Consider the following 19,055-nt stretch of genomic DNA (forward strand, 5'->3'; position numbering starts at 1 on the left):
GCCCAGGTGAGACTAGGTAACAGGAGGACCAGACAGTGATCCAGGTACTCGCAGCAACAGGGAGAATCAGTCGCAATGGGAAGAATCCGAGTGGCAACACTGCCCCACTGCTGTGACGTCTCAAGTTCTGGTACCCATGGTGTCTGCCTGTGAGGAAACCAAGCAAGCCGTCGCAACTCCCTGACTGCTCTGTCACAGTGGAAATAAGGACAAGTGTACCGAGGGCCAGGCCCCAGAGGAGGGCAAGTTGCATCCTAGAAATGGTACATTCGTGTGTTAACCATCCTCTCTGCCCCAGAAAGCCGTACAGCCTAATTGTTACAGGCTAACAAACAAGATGCAGGGAAGAACACAGCTAAGTGTAAAATATGAGGTTACAATTGCTAAGAGATCCAGAAACCAAACTGGAGTCATTTTTCATATGCTAATTTATTCCAAAACTCTGGGCAAGATTTTTGTCTGTTTGGCATCTGCTGTGTTTACAGAGGGTGGGCCACGTCTGGCAGTGACCGAAGTCATTTCGAGGCATCACAGATGATAAGTGACACCCTCTGTACCTGGGTGTTCACAGCTTGGTTAAGAAAGACCAATGACACCCGGGCACACGGCGATGCCCCACAGCTGCACAGGCACTCAAGCAGGTCTGCACAGTGCACATGCACTCTGGGCTTGAAGAGGAAGGAGAAGGAGGCACCTCAGGAGACAGCACGTGTGACATCTACGCAGAAGGCGGACACGGCTGCGGCCCAGGGTAGATGCTGGGAATGATCTAGAGACTAGAGCAGCTGCTCGGTGGGGTCTAGAAGGTCAGGCCCCTCACAGTTGATGAGGCTTTCAGAAGTGCTTGAGGATGGATCTCATTCTGTGGGCCACTGGGCACACGGCAGGGGGAAGCCAAGGGTTTTCCACGTGTGTTTCAGAAAGCTGAGTGCTGTGTGTAATGTGAACTGGCCCGGGGGTGAGGGTGAGGAAGTGCAGTCAGCTGGGGGACCCTAGCCAGAGGGAGACAGGCAGGATGGAGGGCTCTCAGGGTTTCCCCTGGGGGTGAGCAGGCGGGGGACCCCACAGGGAGGAGGAGGGGGAGCAGGAGGAGGAGGAGGGAGTGCAGGAAGCATTTTGAGTTGTCATCATCCGGGAGATCAGGGGAAATGGCCATGGCGACTGCGAGGTATCAGATTGGACAAAGCGAGTGCCCCAGAGGGCTGAGCGGTTGACAGACAGTGTCCCTCGGCTCTGACAGGCAAGAGCTGCATTGAATGCATTGTCATAAACTCTGCAAAAGCCCCTTCAGACTTTTCAGTGGTGAAACTGTTTCTTGAGGGGGAAGGATCCTGCTAACCTGTGCGCAGGGAATGTGGAAGGGATGATTTGAAGGACTTTCCACCTGACTGACGGGCTTCTGCGGTCAGGCAGCCTGGCCAGAGCACCTCTGGCCTCCGGGATGTCCTGCTGTGGTCTCTCTGCCTGAGAGCTCAGGTTCCTCCCATGCACCACACTTACGCCTGAGCTGGGAACAGTGGAGCAAGAACAGGAAAATCAGCAGCATCTATTCCGTGTCTCTCCTTCAAGTCTCTTTCCTCAGTCTTTCTGAGAACTGTCATGTTTCAAAGTCTCCTCCAGCGGGCTTCTTGTCCATGGACACTCAGCCGGACATGGTCACTGTCCTCTGCTCGCTCTCACCGCATGGTGCTGACTGTACTGGGCAGTTGTAGCTGAGGGAAGCCAGTGAGGACGGCAGCAGCCCACACTTCCCCGCAAGGTAGTTCTGTCCCCGCGCTGGCCGTTGGGTGTCATCTGTACAGCACTTACTGGCCTGGAAACTTCTGAGAGTTTGCTGATGAGTCAGCCCCAGCGCTCACACCTCTTGGCTTCCTTCTTACTGACGACACAGAGGTGACTGCCCCACACCTGGCTGACCAAGTGCCGTGGCAGCCAAAAGAGTTTTGAGAAGCAGTGGTGAGCGCATGTCACAAAGCCTCTGAGTAGATTTGTCTTTCGCTGTGATAGGTTGCTTTATGTGTAACTCCTGGGCATTTTCTTTTATCCAAATAGAACCCTGGGGTAGCTAGCAGTTCCTCTCAGGGCTTTGCCTACCCTGCTCCTGCATTAACTGAAGTCACCCTAGGATCACACTGTACCTTCTATGACAGCAGCAGCGATAGAAATATCTACTAAACGCAATGTGGTTTCGAGGCGACATTTGCCCAAGTTCCATACCTGCCTCTGTGTATCTGGTGAATCATTAGCAGCTTCCTAGTATAAGGTCCTTCGAAACAAAAAAACTGTTACAGTTCCCAAGTGAATGAGATTCACGTTTCCTGGGGAGGACCAGACCTGGCCTCGGGTCATCCTGAGCACCTGTGCCTCTCTCTTTCAGGACTCACATCACGCAGCAAGAACGACCCACTATGGCTCCCTGCCCCAGAAGTCGCAGCGGTCCCAAGATGAAAACCCTGTAGTCCACTTCTTCAAGAACATTGTGAGTGCCGGCACCAGGGGTACACAGGGACTGCAAAGCGGGAGTCTGCTGGCAGCTGCTGTCCCCGCCAGGCTCGTACACCCACAGCAAACACAAAGTCCTCCTCACAGTGTGGCTGGCTTTGTGGCGCCAGCCCTCCGTGGGAGCTGCCCCAGAGTCCCAAGTTCCAAACCAGCCCTTCTAGACTGCGTCTGCCACCATGGAATGGCGGGTGCTGGCAGGAATTCACTTGTTTCCGTGCCACTAGGTGATGTGTAATTTGAACACAGCTTTGCAGAACCATAACAACAGAAAAATGATTAGTGGTCACCCAAGTCAGAGAACAGGGGGAATGAACAAGGGGAGCACAGGGCATTTTTAGAGCAGCAAACTGCTCTGTGTGACACTGTGATAGCGGATATGGACGTACATGTGTGCAACACCATAGTTGCACAGCATAAAGCAAACCCTGGTGGAAACCAATCAGTTACTACTGATACTAATGTATTGGTATTTGCTCATTAGTTATGAACTACACTAATGTACAGGAGTTAGTTAATAAGGCACACAGTAGCATATGGGAAGTCTAATTTCTGCACAATTTTTCTGTAAATTTAAAACTGCTCTGCAAGATAAAGATTGTTAGAAACAAGAACACAGTGGTAAAAAAATCCCGGTACAGCAGACATTTAAGGTAAGATTCTGCTGGGTGAATTCAGGACCCACAGGCCTGACAGTACTCCCCTCAGAGCTCTGAACGTCAGAGGCAGGTGAGGAAAGGAGCTCAGGTTCCTTGTCACAGGGTCACGCAGGGGCTCCCAGCTGAAGAGCCGTGGGGTGCATCCTGTGCAGTGTGGCAGACCTGTCCAGCCTCCAGCAGCCGCAGATTATCAGCACCACGTTTCTCCCTCATCTAGGACAGAAGCGGGGAAGCTGGCGGCGAGTGGGTGGGTGGGAGGCAGGGAGGCGGGCTCCAGGGCTCTCAGCGGGAGGGCAGCTCCCCAAGCCCACCTTCTCTTGTGTCTTCCAGGTGACACCCCGCACACCTCCTCCGTCTCAAGGAAAGGTAAGCCCATGGAATGTTTTGATCACTCATCCCTTTATTCATGAGTGTTCCCTGAAAATCCCAAAATGTGACATAAAAGATGGGCTCAGGGCCACCTGAATCCTTTCCACAACCTTTTTGCCGTATGACTTCCAGTGAAGTGGGGCTGGTAGTGCCGAGAATCCTCCCACCCGCTAGGTCTGGGCTGCGTCCTGAGCCTGTCCCTTGTCCCTGCGCTAGGCTGTTTGATTGTGTTTCTTGTTTAGAAAAATTTTTCTCCCAGCTGATCATGACGCCATTGTTTCTTTCTCTTCCTCACACAGGGAAGAGGATTGTCCCTCAGCAGATTTAGCTGGGTAGGTGACAAATGCATTTCCCCTCAGCTTCCTCCTCCTCTTGGTCCCCACGATGCCTTGACATCTGTGTTCTGCCCTCTCACTCACTTAACGTCCTGCCTCTTCTTTCCTATCCAGACCAGTTTGCCCAGAGGTTAATGGATTACTTTTACTTCTGGTTGATGGGCTGCTCTCACTTCTGCATGGGGAAAAGCAGACCTGGTCTTCCCCGGCAGTGTACCAAGCTGTCTTGTTTCTGGATCTGGGAACCCAGGCCCTGCACGGTCAGATGCCTCTTCACAAGGGTTCCTGGCAGACTGCTCCCCAGGGAAGATGTACTGTTCTGGAGAAAATTCTTAATTTCTTTTAACTGAACTCATTGGAAAAACAATCCCAGAATGTTGAATGTGGAATGTAGCCGACAATCCATTTAACCCCAAATGCTGAAACTTTGTTGAGAAAAATAATACTACTGATGAAAAGAAAAAGATGCCAGATTCAGTTAATTGACTTACAATAACTCCATTAATGCAAAAGATTTTGGTTTTGTGTTTTTATTTATAACTAAAACTTAGACACTAATCCACCCAAAAAAACTTCCTCAGAAATCCTGGGCTTTTTAATATCAAGAGCAAGTTTTCAATCAAGATTTAAAATAGCTTATTGACTGGCTTTCCAGAGTCAGGTCACCGAAAATGCCTACTAATATAACAACCAAATTGATAGACTTCTGCCGCTGGAAAGTATTGGATACAATTCTTACTTTATAAAAAATACACACAATTTTTAGAGTAAAGGAGAGGGCTAACCACCTGTCTATTGGCTGGAGATTGTTTGGGAAACTGCAGGATCTTTATAGTAGACTACAGAGCTACCCTACCTGCTGCTCTGTTCATAAGCACCATATAAATGCATGAATTTTAAAAGAAAGTCCAAGGAGAAAGAACAGGAGGAAAGAGCAGAAATGGGGAGGCTGAGAAGGAAGGATCCCCTGAGAAAAGAGAGAGCAACGTTCTGTGAAGCTTCCATATGATCTCAACATGTGATCACACTGAATGAGGAACCAAGACATTTGCCAGAATATTCTATACAGATAACTATTGGCCTGCTTTTCTTCACCTAATGAATCTGCAAAACAGATCACAATAATGTAGGGCATTTTCATGAACTGATACTCACAGCCTATTAATCTGATTTTCTATGCCAACAGGAGAAAAAGATGATACTGAAGAATGAAATCCCATTTTTAACCCAGAAATCTTGTTTTAGAATTTGTGTTATCTGCCTGTTAATTTTCTAGGCATGGACTGTTGGGGGCATTGTGCGAAATCATCCCTGAAAGTGGGGTGATGTGGATGCTGTGAGAAGTCTGCCTTTTCCTAGTTATTTGTAGGTCCCTTGAGCCCTTTGGCTGACAAGAAAGACCCTGCATTCTCTTTTTTGTTCTCACCGTGTTTGTTAAAGTTCTTTTTCCAAAGCTCGCTCCTCCCCATGTCCCATTACCTTGTCTGGTTTCCAGCACTGAGGACCTCCTCGTTGTGCGGCGTTTCTGACAGCCTCATCTGCTTTTTCTAAACTGTGTTGTATGTTTCCTGGTAAAATTCTAGGTTGCCCAAAGATAAAAGTGACCAAGAATTTCAAAGAGGAAAAATCAAGCAAATTATTACTCTGAATACAGATCTCTAAACTGAATGCCCAGAAGCTCTTTATTTTTGGAGAAAACCAGCAAAATGAGACAGTGGACTTAGCATGTGCCTGGGAGTCGGGGGCTCAGCCATGTACCATCCGTGTGTCTGGTGCACTCTCCCTAACTGTCCTCCAGTTCCCCGTGTGCCATCACCAAGGCTGCACAGCCACGGAGGGCTACCGAGGAGGCCTGGGTCGTGCTGGCTCGTCTCTAGTATGCAGTGTTTAGAGCTTCTTTGCCAAGTGTCCTCTGACCCTTACCCCTAGAGAGCAAATGTTCACACGACACTAGCTGCCTGGGCTCCGAGTGGCCTCTGTCTCTCTCTCCCCAAACTTAGCTGAATGAAACAGAAATTGTAGAAGTAGCTGGCATGGCCCTGTATGCAGCACCTAGGCAAAAGTCCTTGCCCCACAGATTGGCACCAAGTTCATACTTACAGTACAATACATGTTTGAAAACAACATGTATTGGAAAATAAATTGACCCTGGAACACAAAGGTCTGCATATCTGAGAAATCACTTGCCACTGCTACATCCCACTAGGACATACTTTCATCCCTTCCCTGAAATGGGAGGGGAGCTGCAGGAGGTCCAAGTGGGACGATTGTTCCTCCAGGCAGGCGTCCCTCAACACTGTGAGCTCGGAGTGGAGGGTGTGCAGCTGTGCTCTTGGGGTAGCATCTCCACTAAGACTTACCGTTCTCGCCACACCCCAGGAAAGAAAGGACCAGTACTAGCCCCTGGCATAAGTAAGGAAACAATCTTAGAAGTTTCCAGCACCTGCCCAAACTCACCCAGGTAGAAAGGGGGTGCTGAAACCCCACTTAGAGTCAGTAAAACTGTCTACTTGTCTACACAGCATAGCTCCAGCCCATGCTAGAAACCTCCCTCTAAGTGACACCTCACCAAACACCAAGGGGCCCTCTCCTGTCTCCCCGCTTGTTATCTGGCCTGTGGCTCCGGAATAACTCACCGAAGCCACCTGGTCCTTCTCTGGTGGCAGCCCTAAGTGGATACTGAATTCTAGTCTTTTCTTGCAGGGAGCCGAGGGGCAGAAACCAGGATTTGGCTATGGAGGCAGAGCTGACTACAAATCCAAGGGATTCAAGGGGGCCCATGATGCCCAGGGCACGCTTTCCAAAATCTTTAAACTGGTAACGTATCCTTCCTTCCTGGGGCAACACTGGGGGGCCTCCGCAGGGAGATGGGGCTCAATACATGCGGTGTTTACTGTACCCTGTGAGGGTCTCCAGGATGAACTGTGTCCCAGCACAGTTGCTAAGTTTGAAAAAGGCTCTGTAGAAAGGCAGATTCCAGAATCTCCAGCTAAGCGTCACTGCCACCTCCGGCTCACCGCCCAGAGAGTGACTTAGTGCACTCTCTGTCCCTGTCCTGGGACTTCCTGGGAGGTAAACTTGAAATATTGCAGAATCCGTGAGATCAGAGAGACCGATGAGGAGAAGGAAGATTTATTTCCAGGATTTTAGATGCACATTAACCCAGCTGAACTCGTATCCAGAGTGCTGGGTGTTAGAACAAAGGGAAGGTTCTAATTTCCCGCATTTGGCTGAGGGGCTGGTTTTAGAGACTTGGCGGGGGAGGGAAAGTGGGGGTACAGAAGCCGAGCAAAGCCATTAATAACTTAGCCTTGAAAGGAGACTGAGCTTTATGAATCCTGTGAGGACAAAATGCTCAAACTGAGCAACCGTAATGAGTTGCAGCATATAGAAATCCTGACCTAGAATGTTTTTAGTGCTGTCTTTCCCATGTGGCACCTGATGACTTATTTGACGGACCCGGGGCCTGACACTTTGGGATGGCTAGGCTCCCATCAGACTTTTGTAATCCCCCCTTTGGATATTTTTTAGTTTCTCAGGTAAACCAGAATTTTTTATTTGAGAGTAATTTGGGGCTCAGGGAGGGAGGCTCCAGGATGAGTGGCATAACTAGGGACCCCTCTTTGGGGGCATCAGTAACCCACTTTATTTCCCTGTCTGTCTTTTGGTTTTTCTCTGGCTTCTATTGCCCTGTCATGTGGTCACTTTCCTTGGGGCCCACAGAACATCTAGAAGCTGTAAAATTTTTCATCCTTTTCCCCCAGCCATCAGGAGCCCTCTTTTTTCTATCTGGAGTCATACAGACATTAGTCTTTTTGTCTTCTGTCAGCAAAAGAGTCCTTGTCGAGGCTGTTACTTTTGTTGTCTGGGCTGACATTCTAGTCGGTGGAGGCTCGGTCACCTTTGTGTGTCCTGGTTGTTGGACGCCTTTTAGCACAGTCATAGTCATTAAGGGGGACTCCTGGTTTGACTGGCAGCCAAGTAGCCAGGTTAAGAGTGCATATTATCTCTAGAGTTATGCGAGGATTGTCACATAAGAACGCCTGAAACCGAGGCACCTTCAGCTCTGACACCCAGTGGTGTCCTCTCCGGACACCCTTTGGATTATAACTGAGCGTGGTACTCGGATGGTTAGTTGTTGTTCCAGAGTCAGCTTACTAGCCTTCTGCATCAACTACGAGGTGGCAGCAAGCACCCTAACGCACAGTCTGTTCTAGGGCTACAGAGTCTGTTTGGTAGGTGTGTCATTGGACAGTGTCAGGACCCCGTGACCTAGGGCCATTTTTAAACTTACAGACTTAAGGAGGGAACGCTTGGTTATGTTTGGCAGTACTAAGGCTGGGCCTGAGTCAAGGCCTCTTCAATTTGTTGAAATCTTTTTTTCTTTCTCCCATCTCTGGCGGCTTATCTAATACAGTCTCCATCCTTTGGTTTTTCTCTCTGGCTTCAACCTGAGTCAAGCTCTTCCGCTGTGCCCCTTCTGCTCGGAGCTTCAGCCTCTGTGTCTCACTGGTCCTTGTCACCCTCTGGTTTCCCGCCAGCCTTTCCGTGCCCACCTTTAGCTTTCATCCGCTGCTCAGCTGTTGCTGTTTTCTCTTACAGCCGGGCCGCTGCTCCATGTCTGTCGTGGGGTGTGATTCAGCTCTGTAGTCTTTTTGCACAGGAAGTTTGCATGCCCTACAGCGCCGTCAGTGTTACACCGAGCTGTCTCTAAATCACCTGTACGTGGTGTGTTTGTTTTGTCTCTGTCTGTTGCCGTCACCTGACTTTGGCTTGTAGTTGCAGTCCCCCAGTGATGCAGTGATGGCAGAACCCTTTTTGCATGTTTTTGGCTGTGTATTTTTGGGTTGTCCTAACTTCACCCTTCACGTTCAGGGCCGGTTTTGTTTCTCCCCGGCGTTTGTCTCCTCAGCACCTACTCTCCTCTCATGCCTGCTGCTTTCTGGTTTTTGTCCCTCCATCCACGTTGACGCAGCCTTGAGTTCGTCCTTCGTCCTGCCACGTGGTGCTCAGTCGTCTCCGCCATCGGGGCACCACGGGGTCTCCTTTTGATGTACAGCCTGTTATGCTTGTTGTATCCCCCTGCTGGGTCTTGGCTTGGATCTCGCCTCCAGATTCCGCAGCAGCCGTAGCTCTTCCCAAATGCTGTTTTGCATGTTGACTGCCTTTCTCTCCGGTCACGCCGTCTCCTCTCACACGTGCCGCTGTAGTTTTCGTGTCTTCGGGTCTCTTTGTGCTTCGGTTTGGGCATGTGTCTCTCTCGGCTGCTGTAGTCACTCTGTTTCTTTCTTCTTGCTGGAGAGAGTGTGCTGCATGCTTGTGTTTGGCATGTTTTCTGAGCCTCCGTGGCCTCTCTGGTCACTTAGTGAGTGCCTGTTTCATTATGTAGTCAGTCTAGCATGCTCACATGTTTTTCCCTTTGTCAGTATTTCAGAAGGGAGCCACGTGGCTCCCTTTGCATCACCTGTCCGTGAGGGGTGCTGTGAGTGTAACACGCAGCGCGTTCCAGCCCCCTGGACCTGGATGTCAGGTGGGGGGCTGATCTTCACCCCCGAGCAGGCCCCTGAAGAGAGGAGCAGGAGTCGGAGTCAGGCACACACAGAGGAGAAGAGAGCCCTGAAGTCACTGGTGTGGAAGTCAGGGAGCCCAGGAAGTGGGGGCCCATAGGCTCCACAGATCCTGTGACCACACCCAGGGATCATTCGCCAGTGGCCCCAGTCCCTGAGATCTCTGAGACTCAGTTTCTTCATCCACAGAGTAGATATATCAGCTTACCGTACAAAATCATTGTGAAGCAGAATGCAGTGACATGGCAGTGCAGTGGGCATGGCCCCATCCAGGACAGGGCACAGGAGCCTCAGCATGAGCCCAAAGGGCATCTGGAGCTCAGGGGAGTACTCTGCGCCCCACTTTTCTTTGTCTCATGAGCCTCTTCCCCAGGGAGTCTGAGGCTGAGGGACATCTCCACCCAGCTTTTATTCTGAGCCCAACCCTAAGCTCCCCAGAAGGAAATCTGCCTTCTGCATAGAAGGAACTCCATGTCCCTGGGGCTAACGTACTGGAACCAGGACAGGGGCTGCCCTCTTAGGACAGGGCTCTCCAGTATCCCTTGGGCAAGGCCAAAGTCCCCCAACTCTGAGAAGCTGGGGTCAGGGCAGCAGTGAGACCTGGCCTACCAATACCGGGTTCAGTCTCCGCTCACCTTCCACAGACACCGTCAGGGCCTTGGCCCGGCCACATCCAGACCCTGTACTGACAGAGGGCCTCACTGTCTGTCCACGTTGCCCATAGTTTAATTCTAAGTTACTCCTTGTATAGAGGGCCCGCCTTGCTGCTGCTCATTTGAGACCTTTCATGGCTGCGGAGGTGACAGGAATGTCCAGGCAAGAGTCTCCTGGGCTGCTGACACAGGAAGGTCACAGGTCTGCACTTAAGAGTGTTTTTGTAAACACTGTCTCAGCTGCTCAGACCAGAGGCATCAAGCCTGGAGAAAGGGACCTCTTAAGGTGGTCCAGAAGAAGGGGTCTCTGGAGGGGTCCATGTGACCTCTGCGACCAGGAGAGTGGGTGCATACTGGCCAGGAGCAGCCCCACCTGGCATAGGGATGCAGTTCTGGCTGGGCATGCACCTGGCGAGCAGGGGATGGTCTCAAACCACGCACTGCATGGTTGGGTACCCAGACACCCGAGAGGGCAGCACAGACAGAAGGGACACCCTGCAGCAGGGCTTGGATTCTAGAAGGGCAAGGCGTACCAAGTGAGCCCAACTCTGTGGGAGAAAAGGGTATGAGGAATTGTCATGCACAGTGGTGACAACACCAGACGGAGTAGCCTGAACAGCAGGTGACGCTTTGCAAAGACTTGAAGGACAGGAGGAGTCAACCTGGCACAGGTAAAAAAAAGTGTTCTGGGCAGAAGGAGCAGAATAGGAGGAGGAGGAGTGGTGACAAGCTAGACTGGGAGGGGACAGTGACCTGGGAAGTCCAATCTGGACTCAGTCCCTGAATCTGGCATCAAGTGGTTGCAGGGGCCAAATGACAGGTGTGACCTGCGTGTTAACGTTGAAGTCCCAATCGTGTGTCTCTGGCAGGGACTAGGGAAAGTGGTGACTGGATCTGGGATTCTCTGGGCTGGATGTGAAGGAAGAGGCCTTGGGATTCACACAGCTCTGCACTATGGGGTTTGGCGGTGGACACATGCACTTTTCAGGGTGCTGAGTGAGATAAATCGCCGCCTCTCACAGCAGACAGCTGCCCACCCTGGTTTAGGGCCCTGAGGGAGATCCTTCCATCCTCCCATCCCAGCACTGATGGCAGCTGCTGTCACCGAATGGCCAGTTTGAGTGGACGTCCCTGCCTGACCTGCTGTTATGACAGCCAAGCTGCCATTTTTGTGTCCTCGTGAACAGAGCAGGGCAGCTGCTGGTATGAAACAATCACTACCATAATCACTTAGGAGGCTCTCAGAGCCAGATTCCTCCTCGATTCAAAGACACACAGGAGGAAGACAGATGCTGGCCAGTCCGAGCTGGTCAGCTATGATAGTGAAGCATAAATCCATGATGCCACAGTACAGCCAAGACAAGGTCAATCTTGAAAGATCTCTCATTGCCTGTCATGGGGACATGGTGGCATTCCTGTGTGAGTCTCTGCGAGTGGAAGAGGGACAGGGCTGTGAAGATGGCAGAGACGTGAGCAAGTCCTTGCTCCCGCACGGCAGCGCGCACACTCCTCACCCACACTCCACATACAGCGTCACCACGCTGTGTCCTCGAGGAGCGGCCGCTGTCTGGGCAGCTGAGTTTCCACAGCTTTGGGTCTCAGGTGTCAGACTGGCGAGGAAGGAGCCCAGGGTTGCCTGGCCTGCTCTAGGAACGTCTGCTGCTCCTGCGGGTGGCTCTGTTTGACCCAAAAGGGCTCTGATGTATGTGTGTTGGTCATGCCGCCCTGAGATTTATCAGCTTGAAGGCAGAGCCTGCACTCTTCCCTTGTCCGTGACACTGAGCCCCTGGGTGTCCTGGAGGTGGAGGTGTGGACAGTTCCTCCCTCAGGTCATCACTGGTGGGCAGCCTCTGACTTCCTTTCTTATGCTGTCCTAACTGCTGATCCGGACATCAGGGTTTACAGTGTGGGCACATGGCCTGCTGTTGGCCTTACTGTTGAGTTTGGCCACCTGATCTCTAGTCCCACAGGCTGTGCATGTGGGAGCTGCTCCCTGCCTGGGAGCTGGGATGGGTCCTTGGTGGTGTGTGTGTCTGTGTCTCAGCCTGGCCCTGAGAGGCACCACGGACCATGCACAGGTGATCTGCAGCATGGCCCTGCTTCCAGAGAAAGTCAGTCAGGAAGAGCCTAAAATGTGCGCATGAGAAGGAACTGAGCCCCCTGCCTCCTTTAGGTCAGGGAAAGTGTAGGATTCACAACTCCAGGTATACCCTCAGGCAGTTCAGGTAGGAAAATAAAGTCAACCCAAATACGCAAGCAAGAGGACTTCCTGATACACAGTCTCAGACGTGGATATAGAACAGAAGTGCCTCTCAGTGACCTCAGTGCTGGCCAAGAGATCACCTGCCCTGAACCACCTGGGCACCCGACCCCAACCCCCACCTGTGTGCCCCAGGCCACCACATCTATGCCTGAGAGCCCAGAGGCTGCACCTGTCCCTGGTTCCCAGGCTGGCCCGGCCCGTCTCCCTGCTCATCCCTGCCCTGCTACTCAGCAAGTGTTAGATCTGCCGAGTGGACGATGGTTCAGGGGATGGAGGCTCTGCCTGGAAGATGTGGTCCTTGGTGATATGTGTAAGAGCTGTGCGCCAGTCCTGCCAGACGCTTGGGAGTCCACAGAATAGGACAGCTGTGCCGAGAGCCACACATTTGTCCTCTGCAGGCAGCATCATTGTATGCAGCTCACAATTTCCTCTGAAGTTTTTTCCGTAAGATTCATAAATTTTTAAAATTTTTCTGTGTAGTTCAAGGGAAACTAGCAAATATAAATAAATTTTAATGCTTATAGTTATAATTAATTTTACTACACAAGAAGCCCACGTGCATAGCTAGCCTTCTGTGACCAAATGGCTGGACGCATTGACAAGGCCAGTAAGTTAATTTTAAACATCTCCCCAGAGACGAGCAGGGTTTGGGGCCGGCAGTGTTGATGGCAGGAACTCTGTGGCACTTGTTGTCACTTGGCCCCCTGCTGCTTTGGGGTCTCCTTTATGCTCCTAGAAGTGGGCAGCCAGGCAGGGGCTCTGATTTGGCCTCCAGTGTTGCCATCAGGATTGGGGTTGACAGAACCGTCAGGTCCTTCTGTCACTTGGGAACCACGTTTTATTCCCAAGGGAACATTTGCCTCCTCGAATGTTCTGCCAGTTGTGGGGGTCACCTGGGAAAAGTTGTGGGTGCACGCTTTCAGTGGGACCTGTTTGCTTTCTGCCTTCAGGAGCAAGGTTTGCAGGCTGAGCCCAGCCTTGCCCGTCCCTAGGGCTCACAAGCCCAGGTCAGCTGGCACAAAGCACATAGAGAAAAAAGAGACAGAAGTGACCGTTCTGTTACTTCCCCTCCTGCTTCTTTTGCCTGCTGGTTGACTTTGGGAAAATGACTCAAACACCTGACATTCTGACTCCTCAACTATAAAATGAGCATAAGAGCTTATGCTCAAGGGTGGCTGTGAGTACACAGGAGATGACAGGTGAGTTAGGTTTTGCTCCTAGTTGGTTCCCAGTAAACTATGGGAACAAAGATGGAAAGTAACATCCTGTGTCGAGCATTTCCTTCCACAAAGAAGTGTCAAGGAGTGAAATAGTACCTACCCGCCTTACTGCATGCTGGGAACCTCCTCCTTTCAGCGCGGCTGGGCTTGTTTTCTTCAGCAGTATTGTGAGAATCAGGCTCCTTCTGGAGAGGGTATAGGCCAGCCCTTAGGGTGTGGGCAGAGGCTCACCAGCATCCATCTGCCTCAGGGGGACAAAGGCCCTGCTCCCCAGTCTCTGGCCACACAGAGTGGCTGTCTCTGGGAAAACGGCTTTCCTGGAGAGGGGGAGGGTCACTAGATGATTGCTTCGGTTGTTCAAAGGCTGACTTCTACAGAATTCTCAGCTATGAAAATGACTTTTCTTAGATGAATAATCAACACAGATGCTCTTTTGGCATGCCCGGTGTAGTCTGGGGAGGGGTAAAGCCCAGTGAGCGAGGGCCCACATATAAACCTGCTCACTGCTAACTGGCCTCAGCCTGCATGACGAGTTACCTGGACTGCACAGAAGCAGGTAGGCAGGGTGACCACAGTGGACGCTATGCCCAGCACATTTCTGGTGTCCACTGCATCTTGGGTGCTCGCTATCCAGATTAAATCTTTGATAGGTCAGTTGAAATAAGAAAGGAAAAGCCAAAGAAAAAGAGAAAAAAGTTTGAATATGAAAGGAAGGAAGGAAGCAAAGAAAGCCAGCCAGAACACAGCACAGCTCCCACAGGCCAGTCTGAGTGGTGCTGAGCGCAGTGCACAGCTCCTCCCACCCAGGCCCTGCGCCGGGTCCCTCCCGCTGCCGCCCACCTGAGCTCCCACTCCATCTGATCGCCTGCTCTTTCTACTTTCAATCTGTGATCGTCCAAAAGTCCACGTCACTGTGTGGTTCTCAGGCCCTCTTGGTCACCGGTGGATGTCCTGTCCTACTGACTTGTCTCAGTGTGTGGGGAAACAGGTCAGGGACAAGAAGGCCAGGAAAACCATGGCCTCACTGGTTTTTTTTCTGCCCCCATAAGCAGTTGGTGTGTCATCACACTAAATCTCCCCGCAAATGCCACCATTCCTGTGTGTGTTCACAGCATCCCTCAGTTCCCTTGGGCTTTCTAGCTGGAGAAATACAGTGCTCCTTCAAAGCACAGTGGTCCAGCTAGCGTTCACCCACAGAAGGGCAGTGTCATCACAGCAGGCACAGCCAGCACTTGCTACAGGGGAGTGTGGGGGTGGGGAGAGATCGCTCTGTGTGATGCAGGGTGCAAATGAGAGTCCCAAGGGCTTGAGGTCAGGTGACCACAGACGGGCATGTTGGTGGGCAGAAGGACACTCAGAGGGAACAGGCCACAGCAGCTCTCACCTAACTCTGTCTCTCCCTTTTCCTAGGGAGGAAGAGACAGCCGCTCGGGATCTCCCATGGCAAGACGCTGAACCCCTTCCCGGTCCCTCCAGATCCTGTCCTCAGCTTCTTAATATAACTGCCTTAAACTTTAATTCCGTTTGATTAGCTAGTTAGCGCAGATGACCTGTCACCTAATCACGTTGAGTTGTGCACACAGTGGGCCAGGCACATAGCAGCTTACTGGAAATTTTTAGCCGAAAGTTCAATAGAGAAGAGGAAAACAAACCTGGTGAGACTGTTTCATTCTGGTGGAGATGGAGGCTTCTCGGGGCCCGCCCTGCACCGTGCCCCACGCGCGTCACTCCACTTCGCAGGTCCCAGTGCACAGATGCCCCTCCCGGCTCCCCACCCCATCCTTGGACTTGTTTTGTGCCTCGCGGGCACCCCTCAAGCTTTGCCGACACTGCCATTGAGACACACCGCCATGGAACCAGAGGACACGGACGCGGGGCGACTGTTATGATCCAGGCTTCTTTGTTTTCTTTCCCTGCCATTCTCTCACCTCTTAGAGTACATTTTATTTTTCCTAACAGGATTAGACAGTCAGGGAGTGGCTTCGACATGAGGGAGCTTTCGGTATGTGGACGCGGGCTGGGCAGCTGTGAGAGTCCAGTGTGGGGCAGCGCAGAGGGGGCTGCAGGCTGGCTGCCCCCACGCCCCACCAGCTGAATTCGAGCGTGGCAGAGGGAGGGAAAGGAGGCAAATGGGCTGGGCGATGGCCCCCAAAGGGGAACGGGAACTGTGGGAGATTAGATGCTAAAGATGTCGCGTGTGTGGCTTCCGGATGGCACTGTCACCCTGCACAGCGGCCACCTGAACAGCCACTCTCAAGATTTCCGTTTCCCCACCAGAGTCCAGGCGGCGAGTCCAGGGAGATGGCACATCTCAGAATGGGACTGCAGGAGTCCTCTGGATGTCCTCATGGTGTCATCTGGTCACGTCTTGGCGTTGGGTGTGACCACCATCCGTAGCTCACAATGGCAGTGTTCATCGGCATACACTAACAAGCAGTAAAAAGATAATGTCCTGTCCTACAAACGACCTTCCTTAGTGAATGACCTTGGAGAACACCCCTCCTCGAATCACTAACAAAGACGCAGGGCTGCAAGAAGCCTCTGAATTGAACTTCTAACTTCTGCTGCCTCCTCGTGTCTCTCACTAACCCACTGACACTTGCCTTTTGGTTTAGTTCGTGTTCAGAAACTGCCAGAGACGCCCACACTGGCATCATTCTCTCAGAGAATGAAGATGAGGAGTAAATAGTCTACACAGCGCCAGAATGCAACTTCTTAATCCCATTCTAATTCCAAATGTTTAGTGTGGGTTTAAAGTAATACCTATTAATACATTAGAAGAAGGGAACAAAATTCTGGAAACCCTCCAAATTTTCAAATGAGCACTCGCCCCCTCTGTGCTGAGTCGGCTGAGTGAACTCACCTGTGGCTGTGTCCAAGCAGCAGGGGCTGCGGAATGGGCCCACGGGACCACATACTGCTCTTGGATATCAAAATAAAGTAATAAACTTGTAATGCTCTCTGCCTGGGTGTCTCATTTTGTGTTTTCATTTGTAGAACATGATCATGTCAGGTGCTAGCCATGTCTCAGGAGCCAAGGTTAATGTGCGTCCTGTGGTCACGCATCCAGAGCTCCGGAGGGGCACTGTCACCAGAGGGTTACTCAGGAATACATGAGTAGAGTGAGGTGACCGTCAAGGCACTGACCAGCCAGCTTGGAAGGAAAAGAACTTTCTATGAATCTGAAGACAAGCTTCTTTTTACCCAGGGAGTCATGAGTGCTAGGCAAGTGCTCGATCCCAGAGCTACGCTCCAGCCGAAGACAAGTTTCTGTCTTTGCATTTGCTATTTTGTCAGGGTAAACACATGGTTAATGTGAACTGAGGCTCCCTGAGACTTTCTCCGGCAGAGCCACTGAGAGCAGCAAGTTCTTTTTCTTTTGCTTATGGCTGTCTTTGGCTACAGAACTTTTTTGTCAAACAGATAAACTGAGAAGTTCTCTTACATTTTATGTTGCTTGTAACAGAACCACTGGTTCTATTGTCGGTAGCTGCTGAGAAACTGTCCTCACTTGTGAGGCCTGCTCTAGAATAACTGGGATTGCAGGAGCTCCTTTTTTGGGGCACACTGACCCCAACTTTGGCACCATAACCCAAGTGCAGAGAACACAGGGGCTCTGAATGCACCCATGTGGGGGACTGTGCCACTTCACACCGCAAGCCAGAGGTGACTGACTCCGAACTCAGGGCCCTCCCCTTCCTCCTCCTTCCCGTCTACCAAACTGCTCCAAGGAAGGGATTCAGGAAATTGTGCAAAGATAACCACATTTTAAAACTGTTCTTTCAGTTGACAAGTCTAATTTCATCTTACACATGTAAGAAGTGCATTAAATTGTAAATCAAGGGCATATTTTAATGTAGCACTTACCATGATAATGAAATAGTCAGAAATATATACTTTAAATTTTACAAAGCAAAACAGGAAGCAAGCCTGAGCTATGGTCTCACTGAACACACATCTAGAGAGGGTTCATAGCTCCCCTTCAAGCTGACTGAAAAGCTTTATGACAGAGACTGCTGGAATCCCACAGGTGCAGCCCCTCTTAATGCGGGCCTTGAGCACTGTTGTGGGTAGTCCAGGAGTATGTGAGGGCTCCCGAGCTCAGGGTGCCAATTCCCAGCTGCTGTGGTGTCGTGCTTCCAGTCAACTTGCACCTCTGTTCGTGCCACTCGACCCAGAGCGAGGAGGGTGGGTGCCAGTGCCCTGCTGGACAGGCTGGATGTGGGCAGTGGACTGGGCCATGAGGCTCCAGGCACGACTCCAAGCAGAGGGGAGAGGATGTGCCAGACAGGATGGTGGAAGAGCTGAGCACAGATGGTGGGAGGCAGACGCGTTACTGCACAGTGCAGTGACTTGGGAAGCCACAAAGAGCTCACTGGAACTGGAAATGTCTCTCAGAGACACAACAAGTAGAGCTAAGCCGTTCACTGAGTTTCGGTGTTGAGTCAGTCTTCCAGGGCTGCCAAACACTGCAAACAGCCGTAAAGCAAGCAGCTTTATCTTCCCAGAGTTCCAAGGCCAGACCTCCAGGTCAAGGGAACACAGAGCTGGCCTCCCACAAGACCTGTCCGTGCACTGCGCACCTTCACCATGTCCTCACACGGCCAAGAGAGGAGCTGCCGTGTCTCTTCTTCACATGATGCGTCTTGATGATCAGGGCCCTGCCCCATGAATTTGCTTCATCTGAATGATCTTCCTAGCATCCCTGACTCTAAATACAGTCAGTTTAGGAGTTGCAGAACATAAATTTAGGGGACACAATTCACCCCCACTGTTCTCCTTTTACTTTTTGGGAAGACTAAGAAACTTTATTAGAGAAAAGCAATAGATCTAACATTCCTAAGTACTTTTGTGACAAGCATCGGTCACACAGGATTCACTGACAATAGTTTCTGTACTACAATAGCACAGTCTTGTTCTTTCTAAAGCATAAAATGTTCTTTAAAAATAGGGCAAGAGCTTCTTCTTCTTCTTCTTCTTCTTCTTCTTCTTCTTCTTCTTCTTCTTCTTCATCTCTTCCTCCTCCCCTTCCTCCTCCTCCTCCTCTTCCTCCTCTTCCTCTTCCTCCTCCTCCTCTTCTTCCCCTTTCTCCCCCTCCTCTTCTTCTTCCTCTTCCTCCTCTTCTTCTTCTTTTTGGTACTGAGGATCGAACTCATTAACTCTCACTTGCCAGGCAGGCACTGTGCCACCGAGCTATGCTCCTGATACATCTTTTTCACTTAAAATAAAAAGTAGTAGGTTGATATTGTAAGAGCACATACTGTGGGCCAAGAAATGCAGTTAAACATATGCAGAGAGATGGTGGTGGCAGCAGGAGCCTCCCTGTTGAACAGGGAAGGCAGACACAGAGAGAAGCTACATGAATTGGGGTGTCTGAGCTGTGTGTGTGAACCACGATGAACACAGAAAAACAGGTGCTGCAAAGATGTGCAGACAGTGGGGGCACGTATGTGCACACGCATGCGCGCACGCATACACACACACACACAC

The 19,055-nt window shown here is 51.1% G+C and overlaps 1 protein-coding gene across 4 annotated transcripts in view; it reads left to right on the plus strand.

The window, feature by feature from the left end:
- Mbp (myelin basic protein) overlaps positions 1-16,520 on the plus strand; it is a 119,329-nt gene extending 102,809 nt beyond the window's left edge. For 2 of the 4 annotated variants that reach the window (XM_063231413.1, XM_063231416.1), the window contains 5 exons: positions 2,378-2,479; positions 3,489-3,524; positions 3,827-3,859; positions 6,566-6,679; positions 14,976-16,520. In XM_063231413.1, the coding sequence (XP_063087483.1) occupies positions 2,378-2,479; positions 3,489-3,524; positions 3,827-3,859; positions 6,566-6,679; positions 14,976-15,020 (330 nt within the window). In that variant the 3' untranslated portion in view covers positions 15,021-16,520. The remainder of the gene's footprint in view (positions 1-2,377; positions 2,480-3,488; positions 3,525-3,826; positions 3,860-6,565; positions 6,680-14,975) is intronic. The other 2 variants (XM_063231414.1, XM_063231417.1) reach the window with 1 other exon arrangement.
- The last annotated feature ends 2,535 nt before the right edge of the window (positions 16,521-19,055 follow it).

This window comes from Cavia porcellus, unplaced genomic scaffold (genome assembly GCF_034190915.1).
Source record: "Cavia porcellus strain 051 isolate PalLab524CR breed Dunkin Hartley unplaced genomic scaffold, mCavPor4.1 scaffold_20, whole genome shotgun sequence".
NCBI lineage: Eukaryota > Metazoa > Chordata > Mammalia > Rodentia > Caviidae > Cavia > Cavia porcellus.